The sequence below is a fragment of the Marmota marmota genome, unplaced genomic scaffold (assembly GCF_001458135.2).
Source record: "Marmota marmota marmota unplaced genomic scaffold, marMar, whole genome shotgun sequence".
Taxonomy (NCBI): Eukaryota; Metazoa; Chordata; class Mammalia; order Rodentia; family Sciuridae; genus Marmota; species Marmota marmota.
The window spans coordinates 6,122,647-6,148,296 of NW_026000108.1; the positions used below are offsets into that span (position 1 = coordinate 6,122,647).

At 53.7% G+C, this 25,650-nt stretch overlaps 1 protein-coding gene across 1 annotated transcript; it reads left to right on the forward strand.

The window, feature by feature from the left end:
• The first annotated feature begins 1,441 nt into the window (after positions 1 to 1,441).
• On the forward strand, positions 1,442 to 24,175 carry Otop1 (otopetrin 1). Its single transcript, XM_015481728.2, has 7 exons — positions 1,442 to 1,979; positions 13,822 to 13,958; positions 15,567 to 15,625; positions 17,938 to 18,068; positions 18,241 to 18,323; positions 20,469 to 21,050; positions 23,370 to 24,175. The coding sequence occupies exons 1-7, from the start codon at positions 1,577 to 1,579 to the stop codon at positions 23,538 to 23,540; spliced, it is 1,566 nt and encodes a 521-aa protein (XP_015337214.1). The 5' UTR covers positions 1,442 to 1,576; the 3' UTR covers positions 23,541 to 24,175.
• Positions 24,176 to 25,650: the final 1,475 nt, after the last annotated feature.

A 25,650-nucleotide genomic window follows, 5' to 3' on the forward strand; every position in this document is an offset into this window, starting at 1 on the left:
TACTTTGTAGAAATGTGCAAACAAGGCCTCTGGCCTTGAGCTGGGGCTTCACAGAGATGTCTACATTTTTAAGATAAGTTACAAATGGGCTGCATGGTAACAGCTGGCAGGGGAGGGAGGGAGGGAAGAAGCTCTCCCCTTCTCAGGGGTTGTCCTTGAAGAATTAACTTGCCCAGAACAGTGAAAGAAAAAGCTGTTTTTATGTGAACTTCTGCAGACTGTGAACTTCTGAGTCCCTCCCCTTCCACGCTGGGTATAAAACTCTGAAACTCCCTGAACTCGGGGTTCAGGGGATTAATTGATTACAGCAAAAGCTGTGCCCGCTGAACCTGGCTTCAGCCAAATAAAACTGTTTCCTGCTATCTTCAGTGCCTTGCCTCCTCTGTCCCTAAAACAAGACTACAGGGCAGGGGTCATATGAGAGTCCACCCTGGGTACTGCACAAGGTGCTCACAAGCCAGGCTCCTCCTCCTGCCTTTTCCGAGGTTCAGATACCCAGGTTCTACATTCTTCTTTCCTGTGCCCTTGAGGTCCCTGCCCCTCATCTTAGTCACCTTCAACCTTAGGACGTGGTTTATTTTATGTTTTTTTCAGAAACCTGCCTGGATTTCCTCTTAGTGGCACCAGGGTGGAGTCCTTAAGGAACACAGCCCGCTCTGGGAGGGGTCTGTTCCAGGTGCGCACTGACGGCTTTGGAATGGGAGCTCCGGGACTGAGGGACTGAGGGTCGGGGGATTTGGGCAGCGTTCCTTGTCCCAGCTCCGTCCTGAGGCTGAGACAGTCCCCACTTCCTTGGAGGGCGAGGGATGATCTCTTCCTAGGAAGTGGCTCCGGTCCTGTTCCGCGTCTGAGCATATTGCCCCCAATATACGGGCATACCAGCCCGAAAAATAAGAGACCCACAAAAGGACGCCCCTCCTCCTCTTCCCCACCCGGGTCAGATACAAGAGCGACCCACACAGAGACCACAGATAGCAGAAATCCGTAGGGAACAGAAGAGACAGACGCACGGACGCACGCACACCCGCAGGCTCGCCCCAGCTCTGGGAGTCCAGCTGCCGGCTGCACTGGCGGCCGTGCAGCTGTGACTTCTGCTCCACCGCAGCCATACCCCCAGTTCACTCCCTAGGGTTACAACTGGGCGACCCTCTGTGTCCCCTGTCCCTACACTACCAACTCTGCCAGTGGGCGAGAGGCAACTCTCGCTGCTCTGCGTTTCCCCGGCGCGCGGGGGTGGCTGTGGGCGGGTGTCGGGCAGGGCTGGCCTGGGAGCGCGGGATCAGAAGCCTGGAGAGTCCTGGGAGGACCCCAGGGGTCGCGGCTGCTGAGAAGGGACGCGGGCAGTTGGCATCCGGAGCGCGTGGACACCTGGGGCAGGGGGCGGGAGGTGAGGGGACGGGAGTGCCTTGGCAGAGGGCACCAGGCACAGGGGCGGAAGAGGGTAGGGCAGGGATCAGAGTGGCAGCAGGTGAGGGGGCTGATTGACAGAGGGCTCCAGGCAAGGACAGAAGCCAGGAGCAACAGGCGGGGACGGCCTCACACGCCTCCAGGCGAGACCAGGCTAGATCGCTTGAAGATGCCCGCGGGTCCCGGGACACCCGCCTCGCCGGGAGCACCAGCGAGCGCCTCGGACCCGGACTCATCGGGGCCCCCAGACTGCCCGCCCTCCCCGCTCCTGACTCGGGGGTCCCCGGAATCCCCGGCCCCTAGACAGGCCGCGGTCCGCGCCAGCGTTCCGCAAAAGCTGGCGGAGACGCTGAGCAGCCAGTACGGGCTGAACGTGTTCGTGGCGGGGCTGCTGTTCCTGCTGGCCTGGGCGGTGCACGCCGCGGGCGTGGGCAAGCGGGACCTGCTCTGCTTCCTCACGGCGCTCATGCTGCTGCAGCTGCTCTGGATGCTGTGGTACGTGGGCCGCAGCTACGCGCAGCGCCGCCTCATCCGCCCCAAGGACGCGCACGCCGGGGCGCGGTGGCTCCGCGGTGAGTGCAGCGGGCGCGCCCTCCCCTCCAGCGCTCCTTCCCTCTTTCTGGGCCTCTTTTCTGGCTCTCCCTTCCCGAGGTCCGTCTCTGCTTCAAACGTGGGTCCCCTCTGCCCTCAGCTCTTGCCTTACATCATGAAAGTCACAGTTTCACACAGTGCTCACAGTTTTCCCTGAGTACAGCCCTGCAGTGGTGTCACTGACCCCAGGGTACCTGCCACGCTCCCCTTCCTGGCACCCCCTTCCTGGCACCGGAGGACTCTCAGATCTGGCACGGATGGCGCCTTTCCTCTCCTGCCCTCCGGAGCACTGTCCGGACTCGGTTCCAGGCTCAGTGTCACTTGCCTCCACGCCAGCTGCTCCCTCCTGCGGGAATGCCTTCCCCTTGCCCTGTCCCCTGCTGCTTTCCCAGCCAGGGCTCAGGCCTCCCCTATTCTTCCCAGGGGAGTTTTTCCAACACCCCACTTTGTGGTTCTGACCATGCCCTCCACTCCTGGCTCTGGCCTGGGGGAGGGTCACTGTTCTTGAAGCCTCTGTTCCTCCACCACTCCCGGGAAGCCCGGTGACACTCTTTCCTTAGCACTAGAGCCCCCTCGGGGCCTGGGGTGGAACAGGTGCTAAGGAAGTGAGGCTGTGGAAGCGGCCCAGTACCCAGGAGCCACTCTGCCTGGAGAGAAGCACTGGCTACTGCTCAGGACACACTCGCTGACACGTAAAGTGGGACCCCTGCCTCCTGGAGCTGTTGCTCCTCAGCCCTGGTGCCAGGTGAAGGAGACAGACCTGCCAAGGGCCACAGGGGGCGGTGGGAGTGACTGTGATGAGCCGCCTCCAGGAGCGGTCAGTGCCCTGTACACCAAGAGGTCTGGACACACCACACACCTCTACTCAGATTCTCAGGCTGGATGGGAATTTAAATCTCCATTATAGTGTGTAAGTGACTTGGTGGCCTCGCCCACTGGGGGCCCCAGACTCCGCCCCTGCACAGCGGAGCTCTCACCCTGGATGGGCTGAGGTTGCTGGCACAGAGTGGGCACCGGCTCTGTCAGCTCTCCTTCCCACGGTCCTTCCCCCATCCCCCACTGTGCCTGGCAGGAGGGGCTCCTCCCTCCCGTGGCCACAAGGTGCTCTTTGTGGGGCTCTTTTGTCCCTCATCAGTTTCTGCCTGATGTTGTGACTAACAGGGACCATGTCTAGTCTTTGGGGAAACTGGATTCCATTCCAGGTGGCCCAAACTCCTCTCTGAAAATGGCTGTTTTAGGATAGTTTGTGGTTTGAGGACTCTGAGTGACAGGGAGTCCATTGCCACACATGACAGACACACCCAGCAGGACATGGGACGGTGTTTTAGGATATCCATCCACACAGCTTAAACAATAAAGCCCCAGGGTTTGCCTGTCCTCTCTGGCAGGGAAGCAGCTGTCTTTGTCCTTCTCTTGCTTTCTTTCTCCCCTCCTTTCTTCCACCATCCCTCCTTCCCTCCACATCCCTCCACGCCCATTTCTTCCCCACATCCTCTCTTCCCTGTCCTCCCTCCATTCCTCCTCTCTTCCTTCTTTTCTCCCTCCCGGACCTCATCCTTCCTTCCTCTCTCCCTGTTCCTCCTCTCTCCCCACCTCTGCCCCACCCCCTCCCTCTCCTCTGGGCTTGCTTAGGGCATGGGTCCAGGCAGAAGTGGCTGTGCTGTTCCAGGCTTGGGCAGCCAGAGGGAATGATGGGAGAGAACGGCATTTCCTGGTGGCCCTGCTCTATGGGGCACGTCTTTGTGACCTCAAGTAGAGATGGAATAAATGAGGCAAGATTGGGAGAGCACAGAGTGGGCGTCCAGTAAGGGGTGGCTGCTTGTCCACTCAGCAGGTCGCCCCTCAGGACATCCAGCCAGGCGAGGCACGAGGACCCTGGAAAAGGGTTGGCCTTGGAAGTCTTGACTTGGGGCCTCTGTCCCATCCCCAGCACCTCTGAGTTCCCACCAGTAAGTAAGAAAAGAGCCGCAGCTGTTGGGCTGGGCTGGGGCCCAGTTGTGGAGCACTGGCCTGGCATGTGTGAGGCACGGGGTTCAATTCTCAGCACCACATTAAAAAAATGAACAAATACAGTTAAAAAAGAAGAAGAATTGCAGCTGCTGCCTCTAGGGAGGAGCTGGGGGTGCCGAGGGAAAGCAGTTCGCCATTCCCATGGATGAGCTGAGTGTTCATCAAGAAAACACGAAGCATTTACGAACCCCAGGGGACTGGGTGCCAAGAGGAGGCACTCTCCATCCGGTAGGAGTTGAGGTTTTGCTGGATTCATAGCTGGAAAGAGAGGGTCGGCTGGGAACCCAGCTCTCTCCTGTCCTGGTGCCAGAATCCTCTATGTGTGTGTGAACCTCTGAGAAGGAGCCACCTGTGAAAGTCCAGGCCCTGAGGTTCTCTAGAGAGGTTCTGGACTCGGGTGGCTGCCAGGCATCCCTCAGGGCAGGGAGGACTCTGGTCCAGCAGGTGGGTGTGAGAAAGGGAAGACTTTCTTTGGAACAGAGAGTATTGACCAACCTGAAGAATGGCAGCAGAGTGGCTTATTAGCCCAGCTTCTCCGCTTGCTTAACGAGCGGACTGGTTTCATCCAGAGCCATGGCAGCTGACACCTGGTGCCTGCCATGACACCTGGTGCCACCTAACGAAAGACCACTTTGCCCCAGTAATGGCCAGGGTCCTGTTTCTCTTGGTTTCTATGTAAGGTTGGCACGGTGAGGCCATGTTCCCCTTGTCCAAAGACCAGAGAAGTGTTTTAAGGCAAGTGGTGGAACAGTAGTGGGAGGAGCCCGAGCCACAGTTGCTGAGAGGTTTGGAATGCTGGGCTCATTACAAGCACCGTCTGGTTACTAGTAAGTGCTTCTGCTGTGCGTGTGAATCATCACCCTCAGATTTGTTCCTTTCATGAGCTCAGATCCTCATTTAGCCTCAGAGTGAGGCCGGCCCATGTCTGTGACTCATCTCACCTTTGTCCAGTGTGCCAGCCACAGGCCACCTGGCAGTGGTTGCTCAGAGCACTGTGGTCCTGGTCCCCTTGGCTTAGCAGACAGGGGGCAGCTATGAGCTGTGGCAGGTGAGCTGTGGAGATCAAGTCCAAGTGGGGATGCAGTGGTCATTTTGGGGGGAGGAGGTTATCACCTGGTAAGAAAGTGAAGGTTGATGAAAGGGCTGGGTCCAAGCACATGTGTGTGTGTGTGTATGTGTGTGTGTGCGTGTGCGTGTGTGGAGGGCTGGGCACCTTCAGGGATGGTGGTCAAGAGCAGAGGAGGAGGGGGAGAGGACACCAGAGCAGAGGAGAGGGAAGGTTCCTGCAGCCCTCCGTTCAGTGAGCTCTCAGCCAGGGCTGGTGTGGGGGTTGCAGAGCCCGTGTGGGTCTTGTGGTGGGGCGTGAAGACTTGAGGAGGCGGGGTGGGGGGCTTCCCATGGGTGCTTGTGCACAACGGCCAGGCTTTGCCTGGCTTTTCCTCCTGGGAACCTACCTCTCCCCAACTATGCAGCTCCCTGCTTCTGTGGGCACAGCCTCCCAGACGTGTGCCTCACTTCTTTGGGCTGCTATGCCCATCCCTGATCACAGCTTGATGGAGACAGAGTTTGCACACTTTGCAATTCACCCATTCAAAGCCGGTGTTGTTTTGTTCGTTTTTTGTTTGTTTTTAATTTTTGTTGTAGGTGGACAGAATACTAGTTTTATTTTTCTGTGGTGCTGCTGAGGATCAAACCTAGTGCCTCATACGTGTTAGGCAAGCACTCTGCCACTGAGCTCCAGTCCAGCCCTAAAGCCAGGGTTTTTAGGACACGCGTGGATGTGTGCACCCAGAGCCGTGATCAGAACACCCTCCCACTGCCAGAGGACCTCCCTGTACCGTAGCCCTTTGACCCCTGCTCTCCACTCGCTTTCAGCAACTGCTGGTCCACTTCCTGGCCCACAGATGGGCCTGTTCTGGTCTCTTCCTATGAACGCAGTGGCACAATGTGCGGCCTTCATGGTGGCTTCTTTCCCTTAAACACCGTGTTTTCGAGGTTGGCAGGGCTGGAGGGGGCGCGCTCATTCCATCTACTTGGTGAGGCAGCAGAAGCGGCTTCAGGAGGAGGGCCGGCTCCCCCTTACTGGAAATATTCAGGTGGCGGTGGGGTGAGAAACAGAGGACGGATAAGCTCCTTGCTTGGGAGCAGGTGTGTGCCATCGGCTGGTGACAGAGAGGGCGAAGGGGCGCAGTTCCACTTTGTCTCCATCTTCTCCCTTGAGCGGGAGGGCCTTTGACACCTGCAGAGGGCAGCAGAGAGCCAAGCCCTGCACAGAGGGCACTGTTGCTGGGCGCCCTTAGGTTCGCTTCTGTTCAGCAGCCTGGACTGGGTGCCCACTCTGCCTGCTGGGTGCTGCTGGGCTCTGGGGTGGAAGGATGCTCTGGCATGGCCCAGCACAGACAGGAAGGGGAGGGTGGGACACCAAGGGGGTCAGAGCATGTGGCTGAGCGTGTGGCCTTGACAGGGCTCAGAGTGCCCCTTGTCTGCCTCAGTTCCCTCATTTGTAAAATGGGAATGCTGCTGCCACCTATCACATCGGGTGACCGTGGAAACTGGGGCATGACCTCATGTGCAGTGCTGAGGACAGCTTCTGGCACACAGTAAGAGGAACACGTTATTATCATGAATAAATGAGTTTTGTGACACACGGGATGGGAGACAGATGAGGAGCCTGGAGATGGGGATTTGGGGGCTTAGGGAAAGGCCCCCAGAGAAGAACTTTCCATCTCTGCTGGTGTTTGGAGGTAGTTCAGAGAGGCCAGCAAGATCCGCGTTGTGAAGAACTCTATGTGGCAGGCGCTGGACTTGGACTTCACCCAGTGGGTCATGGGGAGGCATCGAAGGCTTTAGAAAGGGAACCATGTGACTGTATTTGTACTTCAGAGCAATCACTCTGCCTGCAGGTGGCACCTGGGTTTGAGAGGGGTAAGAAAAAAGGCTGGAGGTCAGTTAGGAGCCAAGAGGAACTACAACACCTAAGGTCTGGGGAAGCTGCTCTGTATTTTAAACTGATGAACACACTGGATACAGAGAACTGAGCTGAAGCGACAGTGGGACATTCAGGAGCAGATCAGGCTGCAGAGGGCAGGTCCTCAGGAAGGTGGCCTTGTCCCCAGCACCCGTCCTGGCGTCGCATGCATTTTCATATATATATATATATATATTTTGATGGGGTTTCTGGTGTATCAGAAAATATCAGTGTAAGGTTAGGATTTCAACAGCAACAAGAGAACGTGGCTGGGAAAATGCGGATGCAGGTCCTCCATTCCCTGGAAGGGGAGCCAGCGCGCATGTGGAGGGTCCTGTCTCCCCAGTGTCTCGTGGGCACCTGTAGGACAGTGGTCCAGAGGACAGAAGGATGAGGCTGCAGGGTGGACCATGCTGCAAGCTGGTGCCCACCAGTTCCAGGTCATCCTTGGGCTTTTAGAAAACGAGAGCCCCCTCTCCCCAGGAGCCTCTCCTGACACCAGGCCAGGTGCAGCTCCCCAGCTGCAGGTTCTCCCAGAAGCTGCTCTTGGTGTCCCCAGCCCTGGGCGGCAGGGGATGTACTATCCACAGTGTGGATAGACCAGCTGTTTCCTGGTCTAACAGGACTGTGAGCTCCTGAAGGCAGAGACGCCACTGACTGCGTGTGCTCCCTGTGCCATCCTGAGCGCCTGGCATAGTGCCTAATGTGACGTAGGTGCCCAGTGGTATCTGCTGAGTCATTGAACCACGGATGGGTTGGACGGACGGATGAATGTGTGAATGGAAAACACCAGAAGCTCCAGGGGAGAGGGTGACTGCTCTGGGAGGCCGACAGCTCTTCAATATGAGGCAGAACTTTTGGATGTAAGCACCAGCCAGTGATGGAAGGTGCACTTTGAGCCGCCCGGCCCACGTGTCCCCGTGGAGGCCAGGCGAAGCCTTGGGAAGCATCCCTGCATGGGATGGAGATATGGTCCAGCTTTGTGGAGACCTCCGCCTCTAAGATCCTGCGGGACAATATTCTGGATCCCTGGGAGGGACTTGGAGCCCACATGGAGGGAGGGGCTTCCCTCTCCCAACACTGGCTGGGCACGCAGCAGCTTTCGGACCAGTCTCCAACAATGCGCCGGCTAACTTCCTAGTGGGTCCTAATTCACTAAGCTTTTCTCTGTGGCCCAATGATGCTGCGGTGTTGGTAGAAACATTCCCTTTTACAGAACTTTCCAGATAGTGCACATGCCATGTGACCACTGTGCCAGGACTCCCCAGGAGATAGGTGTCATTGTCATTACCGACACTTTACAGATGAGGAAACTGAGGCACAGGGAAGCTAAGTAATGCCCCTGGTCATCAGTCAGCAAGTGGCAGAAAGCAGGACGTGGAGCTGGCCGGCCACCTTCACCACTCTGCTTCCTGCTGTGTTTTAGTATCTCTGATGCTCATCCGTGCTCCATGGACATCCACAGGGTGTACTCTGTCCTTAAGGCGTTCTGCAGAGAGAAAATCAAATTCACGGATCGTGGAATTCAATTCTTAAACTTTGTCTATTTGATCTTCCTAGTTCTGAAAGTTTCCACTTTTTTTTTTTATTAAGAGCAGTTAAATAGATAAAGCAGAAACGATTTTACTTTGGTATGTGTGTGACTGCTCTATTTCCTTATTTTTTTATGATATGAATTGATAAAAAGAAAAGAGCTCTTTATCCTGTTGATTGATAGCTTTAGATCCCTCCTGGCCTGTGTTCACTCTGCCGCTCACACTCTCATTCCATGCGCATTGCTGGTTCCTCTTTATCCACCCATAATTCTTAATCTTCATCCTTAGTTAATAGTGTGGTCACATACAGGGAATGTATTTGCATTTTACTTTGAACTGGATCCTCCTGCCCTTGCTTACTAATGGATGGGAAGATTTAGATCCTTCCAGTTATAATGATTTGTATCCTGACTGTGTCGTTTCCATTTTTCCTTTATGGAGATCATCATGATATATTTTACCATTTCTCACATTTTCCCTTTCTGCATGTTGGCCTTTGAAGATTTTATTATGCCTCTCTGTTCTGTTAATGACCATCTTCCCTTCCCATGCTCTTATGATCAGGTGCCTATCACTCCATTCTTATTTAAAAAAAAAAAAAAACAACATTTGCCCCCGCCCGTCACCTTGCTTCCCACCTGAGATGCTCTGCTCCTCCCGCTTCCTCTCCACCCTTGAGAAAGACCTTTAGGAGACCTTCTTCCCTATTTCCTCTCTTCTTAGCCTGAGACCTTAAAAGGCTTTCTCTCTCGGTTCCCCACCCAGTCCATCTCCAACCTGTAGGTTGTGAAGATATAGTTCAATTTGCCCTTAGAATGTTTATTCTGTATTGTCTTTATGTAGCATGCAAATTGTACACTCCCAGGCATTTTGTCTTCATCCATTTGGATTTAACTTATCTTCTTTTCTTGCCTTTCAATTTATTTATCCATTTTCCCATCCATCCATCCATCTTTCTATCCATCTACTCACTTATCCATCTAGCCATCCATCCATTCATTCGTCCCTCCATCCATCCCTATCCAACTGTTCGTCCATCCACCCATCCATCCACTTATTCATCTATTCATCCACCTATCCATCCAATCCATCCATCCATCCATCCACTTATTCATCTATTCATCCACCTATCCATCCAATCCATCCAGTCCAACCATCCATCCATCCATCCATCCACCCACTCCGTGCACTCCTCCATTCTTTTGCAAAGTGGCTTCCTCTCCTCTTCATCTTCCCCTATTTGGAGGACTCTCCTAGCTCACTGGCTCGGTGTTGCCAGATGAGTTATGCAGATGACATTTTTCTCTCCCTCTCTATTCTCTGTTCAGCTGTCCGCCTCAGAGACTCCTCTCCTGACCAAATACCCCCAGCCTCAGTGCCCTTTCCTGATCATGTTCCTTCATGCACGTAGCACCTCCTGACATTCTTTTTATGTCTATTGTTCACCTGTTTATTTCCTGTCTTTCCCACTGGAATTTTAAACTCCTAAAGGAAGATCCCTTATTTTATTGTCTTTTGTATCCTGGTGCCTGGGACAGCAACTGGCTCAAGAGTTGATGCTCAGAAAATAATTGCTGGTAAGTACACTTTGCATATCTTCAAATATCTTTCTTCTTCTGCCCTGATAAGGGCGGGGGTGTGACATCTTCACTGTGAACAGAGCCCTGGGCTGGCACCCTTTCCTTGCAGGGGACCATTGCAACCTTCCACTATCTTCTGCTCTCCAGGGCTGCACATGATATGTCTGGTGCCAGCTCATCCATCTATATTTTGTGATTTAAGCGGTGCTGAACTTGTGTATTTTTGGTTCTCCAGCATTGTGTTTCTGTCATTCAGCCCCCGGCACGATGCCTCATGCACACTAGGTGTCTCAGTTCATCCTGTGCAGCTATAACCAAACACCTAAGGCTGGGAACTTTATAAATAAAGAGGTTGATTTGGCTCATGATTCTATTGGCTGGAGGGTCCAAGGAGCTTGGTGCTGGCATCTTGGTAAGTCATGGCAGAGAAGTGGAATGGGAACCAGCCATGTGGAGGAGAGGCTAAGCACACAGGGCGGCTTTGCTTTATAACAACCTGCTCCCTTGAGAACCAGCTAAGCAGGACTGAGAGAACTGCACCAGCCTCACCAGGTGCTTCCCAGGACCTAACCTAACCACCTCCCCTTAGGCCCCACCCCTTAAAGGTCCCACCCCTCTCAACATCACCCCACTGAGCACCAAGCTTCTCACACATGAACCTTTGTGTGACACACTCAAACATGTCCAGACCATATGGAGGAGCCCCCCAAATACTTGTAGTGAGTGGATCTAAGGGAGAGAGGGCCTGGAGACTGCTGAAGGAATACGAGGCATCTCACAGAATGCTTGGCCCGGCAGCTACAGGGGTGTTCTAGACCTCTGCTTCTCAAAGCAGGTCCCAGGCCAACCCCATTAGCCCTGCCTGGAGCTAGTTACGTGTGCAGATTGAGGGTCTCCCTCCAGGCCTCCGGAACCAGGGACTGGGGTGCAGCTCAGCGATGTGACTCATGTCATAGCGGGAGAAACTGAAGTTGGGGGCAGGGATGTGGCTGTGGAACTCCATGTCCTCCGGGACTAGCGCCGGGCCAGAGCTGCAGGACTGGGCCCTGCGCCCGGCCAGCTGCCTGCCTCGGCTTGCTCTGTTCTTGTTTCTTTTCTTTTTAAATATATTTTAGTCATACATGGACGCAATATCTTTATTTTGTTATTTTTATGTGGTGCTGAGGATGGAACCCAGGGCCTCACATGCGCGAGGCAAGCGCTCTGCCGCTGAGCCGGGCCCCAGCCCCCGCCCCAGCCTCCGCCCCAGCACCAGCCCGGGCCCCAGCTGTGTTCTTGTTTCTTTTTTGTAATGTAAACGAGCCTGGCATTTGTCAAGACATTTCAAAGCCCTGGGATCCAATCTCCACTCCAACTGAGTTTCTGGCTTTTCTATGATTTAAGAAAAGGTGAGCTGGAGTTGTTTTGGTGGCTTTGGGCAGTGGAAAGGAGCCAGGCGCTTGCAGGACTTGTCACGGGCGGGGGCGGGGATGTAACTTATCGCTCACTGCCTGCTCCTTCCCGCTGGCTGCTCCGTTGTGCCCTTGCGCACAGCCCACGACCAAGGTTCCCCTGTGCCTGGGACAGAGTTGTGATGGGGTCAGCGCTGGCCCAGGAGGACGAGGAGCTTCCACACGGCGCAGGTGCCTCTGTCCTGCTCTTCTCCCTGATGTCCTGGGTTCCTTTCCGTCTGTTCTCACAGGCAGACTCCTGTGTTTTCATCTCTTGGTCTTAACCTGTGGGCCCCTTCCAGGTGGCTGCTGCAGGCCCCTTACCTGGAGCTTCTGGAGTAGACTTTCTACCTTAGGAAAGCTATCGACACACAGAGGGCTGCACAGGCCCTGCAGTTCCCGCGTGCCCACCGCCCTGCACCCTTCTTCAGGACCTTAGGACCGGAGCATGCAGATGCTAGAGCCGGGCAGCGGCGCTCTTAGACAGATCTCTTTAGAGAAGCTTCCCGAGGCCTTCTGTTGGCTCAGTCCACCTTCACTCGTTGAATCCTTATCTGTGGACTCCATGTCCATGGGTTCAGCCAGCCATGCACTGAAGATGTTGGAAAACACCCTGCATCTGCCCTGGACAATCACAGACCCCCAGCCATTGCTGCTAATCATGCAGCTCATGGATGATCTGCACAGATTCACGTCGTCTCACGTGTCAGAGTGACCTAGAGATGGCGCGTGCCTGGGAGATGGGCGTAGGTTGTTGGAAAGTGCTCTGCCACTGTGCACGAGGCACTCAGGGTCCTCAGCGTTGGGTCTGTTGGGGTCTGGGAACCAGGCTGTGTGGGGGGTCCCCTGTACCTATCATTTGTCAGGCTCTGGGAAACTCATAGGGTGGGCACAGTGATGAGCGGGACAATCCCTACATTCTAGGTTCATCTGTCCAAGAGTAGAATTTATTTTACTAATATACGTCTTTTATTTGTGATTTATATATATAAAATAACCAACTGACATTGACCGACTGAATCCTTTCCAAGAGTGCGGTTCAGTAGGTCAAGTACGTTGGCTTTGCCCGTTTCCTTCCTACCCTGCCTGTCGGGGCCCTCTGGACTCACTGCCCATTTCCCTCCCCAGCCCCTGGCGCCCCTATCCACATGCTCGCTATGGATTCGCCTGCTCTAGGTGGCTGAGGTGAGTGCAGTCCTGCGGCACTTGTCCCTTGTGACTTGGGTGTTCCCATGATGTCCTCGAGGCTTGCCCGTGTGTCATGTGTGTAGGATTCCCTTCCTTTCCGATGGTGGGTGGCTCTGTGTTATATGTACAGACCTTTCTTTCTTTACTTAGTCACCCACAGTGGGGACCCGGTCAGTTCCCACCTGTTGGCTGTTGCACACGGTGCTGCTAAGGTACGAGTGTAGGTGTCCGCTGTCCACTGTATTGTTGCTTCTGGTTCTCTTGGGTATATGCTCCGAAGTGGCATTGCTGGGTCACACAGGATGCAGTTTTAATTTTTGAGGAAGGGCCACACTGGTGCCCACGGTGGCTGCACCATTTTGCACTCCCATCCATGTGCACAGAGATTCCAGCTTCTCCGTCTCCTACCACCATGCCTTGTGGTTGTTATTTAATAGCTATCCTAACAGAGGTGAAGTGGCATCTCCTGGTTTACGTTTGCATTTCCAGATAATTGGTGATGTTGATCATCCTTTTATGAACTTGTCGGCTGTTTTCATATCCTTTTAGGAGAAATGTTCATGCAAATCCTTTGCCTATGGAAGTTGTGGGTGTTGTTGAACTTTAGGTGTCTTTATATATTGTGGATATTAATGGCATCATCTATACATAATGTGCAAGTATTTCCACCTGTTCTTTGGGTCGCCTCTTCACTGTATTTTCTGTGATGCACAAACCCTCTTCACTTTCAGGTAGTTCAGTTTATCCATCTGTTCATTGTCTGTTTTTTTGCTGTCAGGACCAAGAAACCACCGTATAGTCCATAATGTTGCGAAGAGTTCCCCTGCGCTGTCTTCTGATAGTTTTGCACTTCCAGCCTTGATTTAGGTCTTTGAGTCACTGTGAGCTAACTTGGGCGTGCAGTATAGGTTGGGGGTCCTTCATTTCCTTGCATGTGGCTATCCAGTTCTCCCAGCACCAGGTGTTGACAGTACTGTCCCTGCAAGTGGAATGGTCTTGGCACCCTTGGCAGAAATCCTTGACCCACATCTGAGGGCGTACTGTGGTTGGTTTTGAAATGACGCAGTGCACATTAACACATACGCACGCATGTTTCTACCCTGCCCGCGTAGGAAGCATCTCACTGTTTGCCATCATCACCGTCATCCTGGGGTGCTTCAAAGTTGGCTACTTCATTGGATTTTCCGAGTGTCTTTCGGCCATGGAAGGCGTTTTCCCTGTCACACACGCGGTGCACACTCTGCTGCAGGTAATCCACCGATACTAACGACGTCATCTATTGTTGTCAAGTGTCATCAAGCACGTCCCTAGGTGTGTGAAGTCCCTGGCTATAGAGAAATGTGGCAAGTGGGAGCAGCCAGAGCTGCTGCAGACCCGAGATTTAGAATATGCCAAGTGCTTTCCCCATCTCTGTGTGCGATCCCTCCAGCTACCTTCAACAGCAGGTGTGGGCTCTGCACAGCAGCCAAGGTATGGAACCACCTCAGCGTCCGTTGGTGGATGGATGGATGAAGAAAATGTGGCACATGTGTGCAGCGGAAATCATCCAGCCTTAAAGAGAATGAAATCCTGGGCAGGCGGCAATGTGGATGGGCCTGGAGGACTTTATGTTAAGTGGGTGAGCCAGGCACAGAAGACTCCTGTGTGCTCCTTCACGTGTGGAAGCTGAAGAGAAAATGAGGGAGGTATATAAAGGGCTCAGCAGTGTTTGGCATGGAGTAGGTGCTCAATACGTGTTTGTTTCTAAAATCAAGACTTAGATGTTTTAAAAGTGCTAATAATGCTGGTATACAGGAGGCACTCAATCAATGTCAACGAGTGAGTGAGCAGGCACAGGAGGATATTTGCTGAACACGTTCACATTCCAGGAGACGGTTTTAAGTGATCAGAATGGATTCTCTCAGTTAATGGCTCACAGTGCCTCCAGGGCAAGTTCCTTATCTTCATTTTGCAGGTGGCAAGCAGTTAGAAAGGTCCCCAGGCTAGCCCAAGGTTTTGCGGCCAGGCAAAGAGGGACTCTTTGCCTGATACAGAGTCTGATACAGATTGAACATCCCTAATCTGAAACTTTGAGTGGTGACAGGCTGCTGCAAGCAGAAAATTCAACCCTGAATTTTGTGCACAAAATTATGTAATATATGGCGTGCATATGAGGCCTAACATAGAGAATGAATTCTGGGTTTAGACTTGGGTCCCATCCCCAAGATTTCTCATGGCATATATGCAAGTACTGCAAAGTCTGAAAGAATTGGAAATAATATGGCACCTGGAATCTGAAACACTGCCGGCCCCGGGAGCATTTCAGATAAGAGAGACCAACCTGGGCCAGAGACACAGCTGTCACGCCCCGCCCTGTGCTGCTGCTGGGGGCTGTGGCCCAGGGCTGGATAGCACAGGGGAAAGGACCCTGTTCTTCATTCAAAGTGCTCAACATTTAATTTCTGGGCGCTGGCTCTGTTCAATGGATATTTCTTGGCTAAAGCCTGGCAAAGGTGCTGTGGTCAGACTTCAGGGCTCCTGCCAGGCAGGCTTCCATTCCCACCCCCGCCCCACGGCAGACATCCCCAGTCGACTGCAGCACTCCATCCAAAGAAGACATCACAAGTCAACCGCAGCACCCCTCCCTCCAGACCCGGGAGGCCCCACCTGCTCTCCCCAGGTGCTCCCAGCTCACTGTCCCCACGGGGCCATGATGCGGCACCTGAGAGAGGAAAGCCACTTGCCTTTCTTGGGGTGGGAGGTCATTCATGTCCCCAGCGTTTTCTTGGACCTTTTCTTCAGGTTTTATAACTCCTCAAGTGCGCAAATCCAAGGACACTTGTCCCACTCATGTCACTTCCTCTTCCTTTCCACCTAGGTGTATTTTCTCTGGGGACATGCCAAGGATATCATCCAGTCTTTCAAAACTCTGGAAAGGTAAAACTTGGGGGGATCGCCTCGCGTGTTGAATTTGGGGTTCTTCTAGAAGGAACCAGCCTCACAGCTGCCTCTTGCTGGGTGGTGAACACAGGGACCCCCCTCTCTGCTCAGGGCTGGACAGCGGAGCTCTCCTCGTGGCCAGGAGGGGACCCCGGCTTCAGCCCCTTCCTGGGACGGCCCTGGAGGCAGAGCAGGGTTCAGTTTTGACTCGGCCATCGGCGCCAGTTCCCTTTCATGGCCTCCGTTTCCTCATCTCTGCAATGGGGACGACACGGTGGCCCTCCCTGGAGACTGAGTGAGGCAGTGGACACGGACTAGTGGCTTGGCAAGTGCAGGGTCTGTTCTGAACGGCCCGCCTGGCTCTGCTGACTGGGAGGGCAGAGGACTCCATCTCCAGGACGAGTGGGAGAGCCACCCTAGTCGCATGTGGCAGAGGCCCCGGGCCCCACGCGGGTGCTTCAGGGGATCAGTATTTGCTTTGTTGAATGATCTCTTGCCTACAAACTCTCCCCGAGGAAGGAAAGCTCCCTCACTACCGTTTGGTGGCATCAGGTGACGGCTGATATTAAAACACTGATTTGCGCGTGACCACTGGATAAGCTGCTTCGATAGGCCATTGAATAGAAATAGGTTTCGCCCACCTCACTGTGCAGAACAGGGTGGACATCAGGTGTGTGGGCACCTTGGGGCTTCCTGTGTGCCATGGGGATAAGCCAGGAGGCACAGGATATCCTTGGCTGTTGTGAATGGCACTCTTCAGTGGCCCTGGGCAGCAGTGGTCCCTGTGGTGGCCTTGGCAGTGAATTTTGGCCCCGGTTTTATTAGCCCCGGAAGCCCCACCTCCACCCCCCTGGATCTGGGCATTGGCTGAGCCCAGCTGACTCTGTCGCAGGTGGGTGGCAGCCCTGGGGGCTGCGGGGGCAGTGCTTTTCCTCGCTCCAGCCACTGTTGACTGTGGCCCCAGGACACTGCGGCCCTGACCCTGTCCCTCCAGCAGAGGCCAACTCAGCCCTGCCATCAGGTCTGGGCTGGGCAGTGCAGCGACCAGCCCGTGGACGGTGGCCCCTCCAGATGGACACGTGCTGTGTGTGTGGAATATATTGCAGATGTCAGAGTCTAGAACGAAACAGGGCGGAAAGCGCCTCGGTAGGATTTCGGGGTTTGATTGTATGTCACCATGATGTGGCCTCAGGTGTGCTGGGTTTAATGAAGTTTTACTACAACTATTTGACTTGCCCCTTTTTACCATTTCTGAAGTATGACCACAGGTGCTCTGGAGCGTCCTGCGTGGCTCTCATGTTGTCCTGCATTGTCTTTTCACCAGGCAGCACTACTCTGGGCCATGCTCCAGGCATTTGTCTCTGGGGTCTGCCACCTGAGTGGGACCGGGACCTCACACTGCCTCAGCCTTGCTGGTGGAGGGTTGGAGACAAGTCCAGCCAGAGTGGCTATTTACTCTATGTGTGACCATAGGCTAGGTCCTGAGCCTCAGTGGGACTCCAGAAGCTCAACGATATTATCACTGAGAGGATCTCTCTAGGTTTCTGCTCTTCTATGCTCAGCAAGTTAGTACTTCATCCCATGCTGGTTGCTTCATGGTCATAATATGGCTGCCACAACTCCAGCCTTCATGTCTACACTTAAAAATGTCATAAGAGGGAGCTAGACCTCTCTCATTCTTACCTCTTTCATCAAAAAATGCAAAAGCTTTTAAGTAGTGCCCCATAGACTGAGCCTCACACTCCAGTGACCAGAATGGCTAAGTCTGGTTGCAAGGGGAGCCAGACAGCAAGGCTCTGGCTTGTGTTGTGTGTGGGAAGGTAGATGGGAAGACAGGAGGCTGGGTGATGATAGCTGGGTGGTCAGTCAGCAGGGCAGCTGTACCCACACTCCAGGTGTCCAGGGTAGCCCTTCCATCTCTTCCTCTCATTGTTCTCCCCCTCCTCTTCCCTCTGGAGGACAGGTCTGGGCTATGGGTGGGGTGTCCTCTCATCATGAAGTCTCTTCCCCAGAGGCCAGCTTCCAAGACAGTTCCTTTGATGTCCCCTAGACAATGAGTTGAGTCCAGGGAGTTCAAGATGAAGGCAGAATGCAAAAACTCTGTGGTTTTGGAAGGTCCCGGGAGCTGCCTCGCCCAGCCAGACAGAGCCACCCAGAACCCTGGTGGGGGGGGTGAGAGTGGAGAAGGAGGTGTGCGCACGTGTGAGCTCACGTGTGTGCACGTGTGTGCATGTGTGCCCCTCTCACCCCAGGGGGCCTGGATCTGTCCCAGGGCCACTCAAGAGCCGAGCCCTTGTGTCCTTCCCCAGGTTCGGGGTGATCCACTCTGTGGTCACCAACCTGCTCCTCTGGGCCAACAGTGTCCTGAACGAGTCCAAGCACCAGCTGAACGAGCACAAGGAGCGGCTCCTCACTCTGGGCTTTGGGAACATAACCTTAGGTGAGTGGGGCCCTTGCACAGGGCCAGAGTGGCCAGGGTGACCCAGGTGGCCGGGGTGGCCCAGGTGGCAGAGGTGACCCAGGTGGCCGGGGTGACCCAGGTGGCCGGGGTGGACGAGTGGGCTCCACCAGCTCCTCACTGGCAGGAAGCCCCGCCGTCCCTGCCTCTCTAGGCGGGGTTGCTGAGCCTAAGGAAGGCTTTGTGACCCAGGGCTGGAGCCCAGGGCTGTCAGCGGCTGCCTTTGCTCCTGGCGTGGTGCGGCCTGGGGATGGAGGCTCTGTTTTCCACTGGGGAAGATGGGCGGCTGCTGCCGTTGGTGTTCTTGGTTAAACCTCTGGTGTGAGGTCTTTCTACTAAAGTCATGGCTTAGGGACCCTGGGAGTCTAATGGCAGGCTGGGCTTGGTGGCGTTAGTGGGCAGGAAGTGTTCATCGAGCTGGGCTTGCCTTGTGCTCCGGGCCCATGGATACCCTCCCATTCCTACTTGTATTAGTCCTCTTGTTTCCTTCCAGAGTTCCTAAGGTTTTGTGACCCATCACCTCTGTCCTGGGACATCCTGGGACACCTGAGACTGCAATGTCCTGGGAAGCCATGTGACCTCTCTGAGCCCACCTTTTCTCTTTGTAAATTGGAGGACCGTGTATTTTCAAAGTCTCCTTCCTGCTCTAGTGAGCTACAGGTCTAGCTTTGCAACCCCAGGCCAGTCCTGAGAGCCCCTTGGAGCCTGCTCCCCACTGGGAGTGAGGGTGACAAATTCAGGCACACATTGTAACTCCTCCTCTGGTGGCCACCCCCGGTAGCCCTCCTGTGTCTCGGGGCTCACTCCCCCTTGGGATCACAGCAGCAGTAAGGCTTCCTCTCATTCTGCTGCAAACACTCAAGTTTCCAGTGCATTTGACTCTACTCTGTTCTCTCCATCTCTATTCTATTCCATTATAATTCATTTGGTCCACAAAAATATTGGCTGCTACCCTCTCAGTACACTTCACAATCTGATATTGGTTTACCCAGCACTTAGAAAATACTGTCTATACAATTTTTCTTCCTTGTAAGATGATTATTTTCCAATCTCATTAAAACATTCTTGTGAAGAATCTTTGCTTTAATTTTTATTTATTTTATTTTTGATATCAAGGATTGAACCCAGAGGTGGTAACCACTGAGCCACCTCCCCAGGTCTTTTTTATTTTTTATCTTTAAGGCCTAGCTAGGTTGCTGGAGCTGGTTTTGAACGGTGGTCCTCCCGCCTCAGCCTCCCAGGTTGCTGGGATTACAGGCCTGCACCTCTGTGCCTGACTTTGGTTTTTTTTTTTTTTTTTTTTTTTTTTATGATTATGGCCATTATTTTAAATAACTCCAAGTCTTAAAACATCTTCTAAGATGTTTTAAGATGAATATTGTAAAGTTTTCTTTTGGCATGGATTTTTTAAATTTATTTTTCAGCAGGTTTCTCTTTTTTGCTCTTTTTAGATACACATGACAGTAGCGTGTGCTTTGACATATTATACATATTGGAGAATAACTCATTGTAATTAGGATCCCATTCCTGTGGGTGCACAAGATGTGGGGTTTCACTGATCATGTATTCACATATGAACATAGGAAGGTGATGTCGATTAATTCTACTGACTTTCCCACCTCCCCTCCCTTCCCCTTTGTGTGACCCACTGAACTTCTATTCTTCTCTCCCCTGTGTGTGTTGGCATCCACATATCAGATAGAACATTTGGCCTTTGTTTTATTTGGGGCTGGCCTATTTCACTTAGCATGATAGTCTCCAGATCCATCCATTTACTGGCAAAATTCATAATTTCATTCTACTTTAAGGCTGAGTAATATTCCATTATGTATATATGCCCATTTTCTCTTTCCATTCATCTGTGGAAGGGCACCTCAGTTGGTTCTGTAGTTCTGCTATTGTGAATTGAGCTGCTATAAACATCGATGTGGCCAGGTCACTGTAGCATGCTGATTTGAAGTCCTTGGGGTACATGCTGAGGAGTGGGATAGCTGGGTCAAATGGTCCTTTCTTCTGTGGCTCCGTTGTCTTCTAGGGGTGATGCCAGTTTCTCCCGCCGGCACCCGTGTCTGCGTGTGCCCATCCCATGCCACTCTGGCCAGGGCTGTGTCTTCAGGGAAAGCCTTTGCTAACTGGAGGGGCATCTTCCCTACAGAGCATTTAAAAATAATTTTTAAAACCACACACAGAGATCAAATTCACGAGAAAATTCAGTAATACAGAAAAGCCAATGCAGAAGGAAACAGAAATCCCGTCCCTTTTGCGGGAGTTTTGTGCCCACGGCTCCCCTCTGGCTCGTGTCCTCTGACTGCGGAGGTGTCAGCCACGAGTCTCTATCTCTCGAAGGTGGAGGCAGGGTCTCCTCTTGGGCCCCTGTTTCAGTTCAGAGCAGCCGGTGAGCGCACTGGGGGCACTGGGGGTGGCCGGTCCTGCAGCTGCCCGTGCTCTAAGCGCAGCGCGGAGGGACGGGCCACCGCACTCCCAGCTGGGGTCCGCGGCTTGCTGGGCGGGAGGCCGCCTGGNCTGGACGCGGACCTCCTGGTGGGCACGGCCTCGGGCTCCTGGCTCATCTCCTGGGGCTCCATCCTGGCCATGCTCTGCGCCACCACCCGCCCGCGCTACACCTGGTTCAACCTGCCCTACTCGGCCCTGGTGATCGCCGAGAAGTACATCCAGAACCTCTTCATCATCGAGTCGGTCCACCGCGAGCCCCAGCCGCTCCGCGAGAACATCCGCACGCTCCGCGTGGTCGCCGTCTGCAGCGGCGGCACCTCCTCCCTGGCCTCTTCGGGCCCCCGGAGGGGAGCGGCGGCCCGGGCGGTCAACGGGAGTCTGCAGCCCGGTTGCGGCAAAGAGGAAGAGGAGCGGGGCCGCCCGCCTCGCGAACCTCGTGTCCTGCAGGGCAGCACCCGGAGGAGCGTCTTGAGGAATGTGGCCGTCTTCCTGTTCCTCTGCAACATCTCGGTAATCTCCCCAAGCTCCTGGGATGATCTGCCAATCAGCTAATCTGTTTTCCTCACCTTTTCCAAATCAGGGGTGGGGGTGGGTGGTACCGAGAGTGAATGTGAGGTTAAAAGGGGACTCGAGTCCTGGGAATCCTGGTGGAGCACAGGGCACACAGAGGGCAGGTGAGAGGACGCCCGCTCTTCCCTTGGGAAGGTCGAGCTCGGTTGCCATGTGCAATAGGAGTGTGGATCCAGGGGGGACTTCCCTGCCAGTATCAGTCAGCATTACTTTGGTTGCAGATGATGGGCTTACATCTCAGTGACATTTACCGCTCTCACAGGACGCTGAGGATCTTCTGCTTGGGTTGGGTCTGCAGCTGAATCATGCCATGGAACTCTATCTTTCCTCTCAGCCATACTCTGCATGGTGCTTGCTGCTACATGGTGTTAAGATGGCTGCAGCAGTACCAGGCATCGGGTTTGGGCTCAAGATGGGAAACAGAGGGACAGGTTGATGCTGTGCAATGTCTCTCCCATAGCCACCCCTTGCTGCACCAGATGCTGGAAGCGTGGGGGGTTTGCTTTCCAGCCCCGTGACTGAAGCCAATCATGGAGAAGCTGTGGTCACTCACATAAAGTTGCTTGACTCAGCCTCAGGGACTGGTTGGGACCAAGTGGTCAAGACAGGGAAAAGCATTTTGGGCAGAGGCATATAATGTGCAAAGACTCAGAGGCAGCGGACACTGTGGCATATTTTGGGAGCACGGAGCATGGACCACATCCATGTCTAGCAGAGAGGCAGAGTGAGACACAGGAGGGAGGGTCCCCTTGGGTGGCCTCTGGCGTGAGTGGCCTTCTTGCCTTGGCTGGGGTTCAGCCTTGGTGCTGAGGGCAGGACAGGGCGCTCTGGCATCGTCTTGGAACGATGCCCAGGCAGCCATGTGCAGGAAGGGGGCAGAGGTCAGGCCTGCGGCTGGGAGACCAGTGGGCTGCAGCCTGGGAGGGAGGCCCGCAGCAGCCCAGGCAGGACAGGACGGGCGGGAGCCAGGGCGGAAGTGGTGGCATGGAGAGAACTGGAAGGGACAAAAGCCGGCCTGCTCCTGGGGTTTCTCTAGAGCCGGGGTTTCCTGGAGGCCTGTGGCAGTCACAACCAGGGACAGGGGAAAGCTCTGGGGCTCACGTGCGCAGAGAAGGGAGGGGCCCAGGAAGAGCCTGGGACCTGACGGCCATAAGAGGCTGAGCAAAGGAGAAGCCGGCAGAGGGGACTGGAGAGGACCAGCGGAAGTGGCAGGAGGGTCCCCAGAGGCTCGGGAGCAGGCTGGGGGAGTCCCTCGGGGATGTTATGAGGCCACACGTGTCAGTGACCTCTGCGGGTAAGAAGCCACCCCAAGCTTGGCAGCTCAGCACCACAAACATTAACCACTTCATGGCGTCTGGGTTCTGCAAATCCAAGTGCAGCTCAGCTGGGTCTGCTCAGGGCCCTTCCAGGCTGCAGGCTGTGGGCAGGCTGCGTCCCTGCCAAGGCCTCATTTGGGGATCTCATTCCAGACCCAATCCATGGCTACTGGCAGGGTTCTGCTCCTTCTGGGCTGTTTGAGGGCCCGTGTTCCTTGCTGGCTACTGGCCTGAGACCTTCTCTGTACCCAACCCCGGGCCTCTCCAGAGGGCGGCTCAGCCTGGGACGGTCTAGGACCCTGGCCTTCTCTCTTGCAGATGGCAGATCTGACTTTGGATGTGACTTTTGTCCTGTTCTGTTAGGAGTGCTCAGTGGGCTCTCCTGCATTCCAGGGGATGGAACTGCACAGGCCGTGACTCCAGGAGCTGGGGACACTGGGGTCATGCTAGGGGCTGCCAGGAGTGGGAGTGGAGGGTGCTCCAGAAGCATACAGTAGGAGCAAGAGTCCCGGACCGAGCAGGGTGCACTGACAGTGCGGTGGGGAAGGGGCCTGGCCAGACTGAGGGGGGTGGGGCCGGCGTGCGGGTCATTTCTGTACATTTTACCAACTGAATTCTCACCTAGGCCCTCTCAGAGGTGCTAGTCTTCCTGTGTTACAGATGAGGAAACTGAGGCTGGGTGGGGCTGGTGGGGAAGGAGAGGAGGGGACAGGTGCCCACGGTACTGACTGCGGGGACTTGTGGGTGAGGATGGAGCAGGCTCTCGGGAGGCTGGTGGGTGCGACGTTTCCATGGAGACAGGAGCCTGCGGGGCTCAGCATCCTGCCAGGAGTAATGCAGGCTCCTGGATCTGGGCAGCGCCCCCCTGTGTTGCCTGGCGGTAGTGCGGCTTCCTCCAGGATGGGAAGCCGCTCACCTTGACAGACTCCTTCTTCTTTTGCAGCTTTGGGTACCTCCCGCCTTTGGCTGTCGCCCCGAGTACGACAACGGACTGGAGGAAGTCGTCTTCGGCTTCGAACCCTGGATAATTGTGGTCAACCTGGCCATGCCGTTTTCTATTTTCTATCGAATGCACGCGGCTGCCTCTCTCTTTGAAGTCTATTGTAAGATCTAGTCTGGTCCACACAGGATTGGGGTCCAGCTGGCGGGGCAGTGCCCGGGGCCACCTGGGAATGGCCGGGCTGGGCAAACATCGCCTGACTAACGCGAGGAGGCGCCTTTGTCTGCGTGATTGTGTGTCTTGTGGGCAAACAATCAGATCAAAGCCTGCGAGGAGGCCCAGATCCATCCTCGGTTAGTTGATTCTAGTCAAACCCAAATCATTTTATTTCCTTCTGAGTGAAACCCTCTATTTTAGAAAAATGTGATCTTAGGTTGGGAAAAAAATGTCAAAACAAAATGCACAGTTTGTTTTTCATAAAAAGCACTTCCTGTTTGTGATTTATCAGTGACCACTTACAGCCTTATTACTGACCATCTATCCACAGAGCAACCACTTCAATTTTGTCCTCAGAGCTGATTGAATGTAGCTACAGACACGTTTGGTTAATATTTTAGTTTCTGAGTAGGTCTAATTTTTGAACAAAATTACTTTGATCACCTGGATGGAAATTTGTGTATAGGTTAATGTAAAGACACATTCCTTACCTGAAATTTTGTGATCATTTTGACGTATTTTAAAAAATAAAGTTCACTCTTTTTTATTTCACTATAAATGTGTATATGTTTATTATAGCAAAGTTGGACACTTCAGAATATTAGGGAAAAAAATCACCTGTGATGCTTTTGTTCAATTAAACAGTTATGTTTTAACCTCCGGATGTATTTCTTCTCATCAGGAGGATGCGGGGATTCCTTTGATTGTTATATGGCTCAGTGATGATCCAACATTTTAAATTTTGTAACCCAGTGTTTCAATTTTGTAACCCACATTTGAGGGAAAGGTGTCTCTGTGCTTAGCCTGTACACCACTGTGTTACCACTGTTTACACAGCACACACACTTTATAAGGCATTGTAAGTAATCCAGAGACCGTAAAGTGTATGGAGGATGTGCACGGGACGTAGTAACACCAGGCCACTTGTACACAGGACTGGAGCCTAAGCATCCTTAGGCTTTGGTACCCACATGGGCCCTGGAACCAAGCCCTGAGGATACCAAAGGACAGTGAGATGCCTCAAATCCAGAGGCCTTGTCCAAAGGTTAGAAATATTTTAATGTCTCCTAAGGGACATTGACATTTGGGTAGGACTTTTATGTTTTTCCGTAACTATTTTAAAATGCTAATAGAATTGGATTACTTACTGTACGTACCAACACGAATGTCTTATCTGAGTGTTTTTATTTTTTTGACAGCACAGGCCATGGACCATTAAGAAACACCAAGTTTTTTTTTTTTTTTAATTTTTAATGTGAGTAAATACTTTATATTCATCTTAGTGAAAACAGCAACAAACAATATAAAAAACAGGCCCACATTCTAAAAGCAGGGAAAGGCCCCCTGTGATGCTTTCCATCTGGAGCGCTGGTTCCCAACCGGGGCCTGGGGCCCTCAGGAGGTGTCTGTCGATTGCCATCACTGCGAGGTGCTACTGGCCTCTAGTGGAGGAGACCAGGGACGTGTTGAGCATCCTGCAGTGACCAGGACAGCCCCTCCCCCAGAATCACCAGGCCCCAGATGGGATGGAGCCGAGGTTCAGAAATCATGATCTGGAGGTAACTGCATAGGTAACTGCTGTCAGCGGGGTTCCTAGGCACCTGTCAGGACACACACACACACACACACACACACACGGGATCACTTTTTCATGCACTGAATTGCCATGTAACCTGCTTTCTTCCTCTTAGCTCACAGTGAGCTTGTTGAATGTTTCCCGGGCCCCGCGGTGCTGAGCTCACCCTCTTAGTGTGCACAGGAACCTCTGGGAGCCCTCAGAACCCTTGTCCACCCGCTGACATTCAGAGGCAGTGGTCAGCAGTGGCCCGTGAGCTGCAGGGGGTCTGAGGACCCACAGGAAGGCTCCTGAGAGGCTCCCTTGACCTGGGTGCTCTTCTGCCCCATGGTTTTGGGTGGCTCTCAAGTGCGTTCTTGCAGGAGCGAATGTTTCTTCATTCAGCTGATTGTGCGGGAGGACACTCAGGTGGCTTCCCTCTTTTCTTTGGGTTGCTATTACGAGTGGCCCCATGGCGAGCTCTTAGCAGTCTTTGGCCACAGGGACAAAACG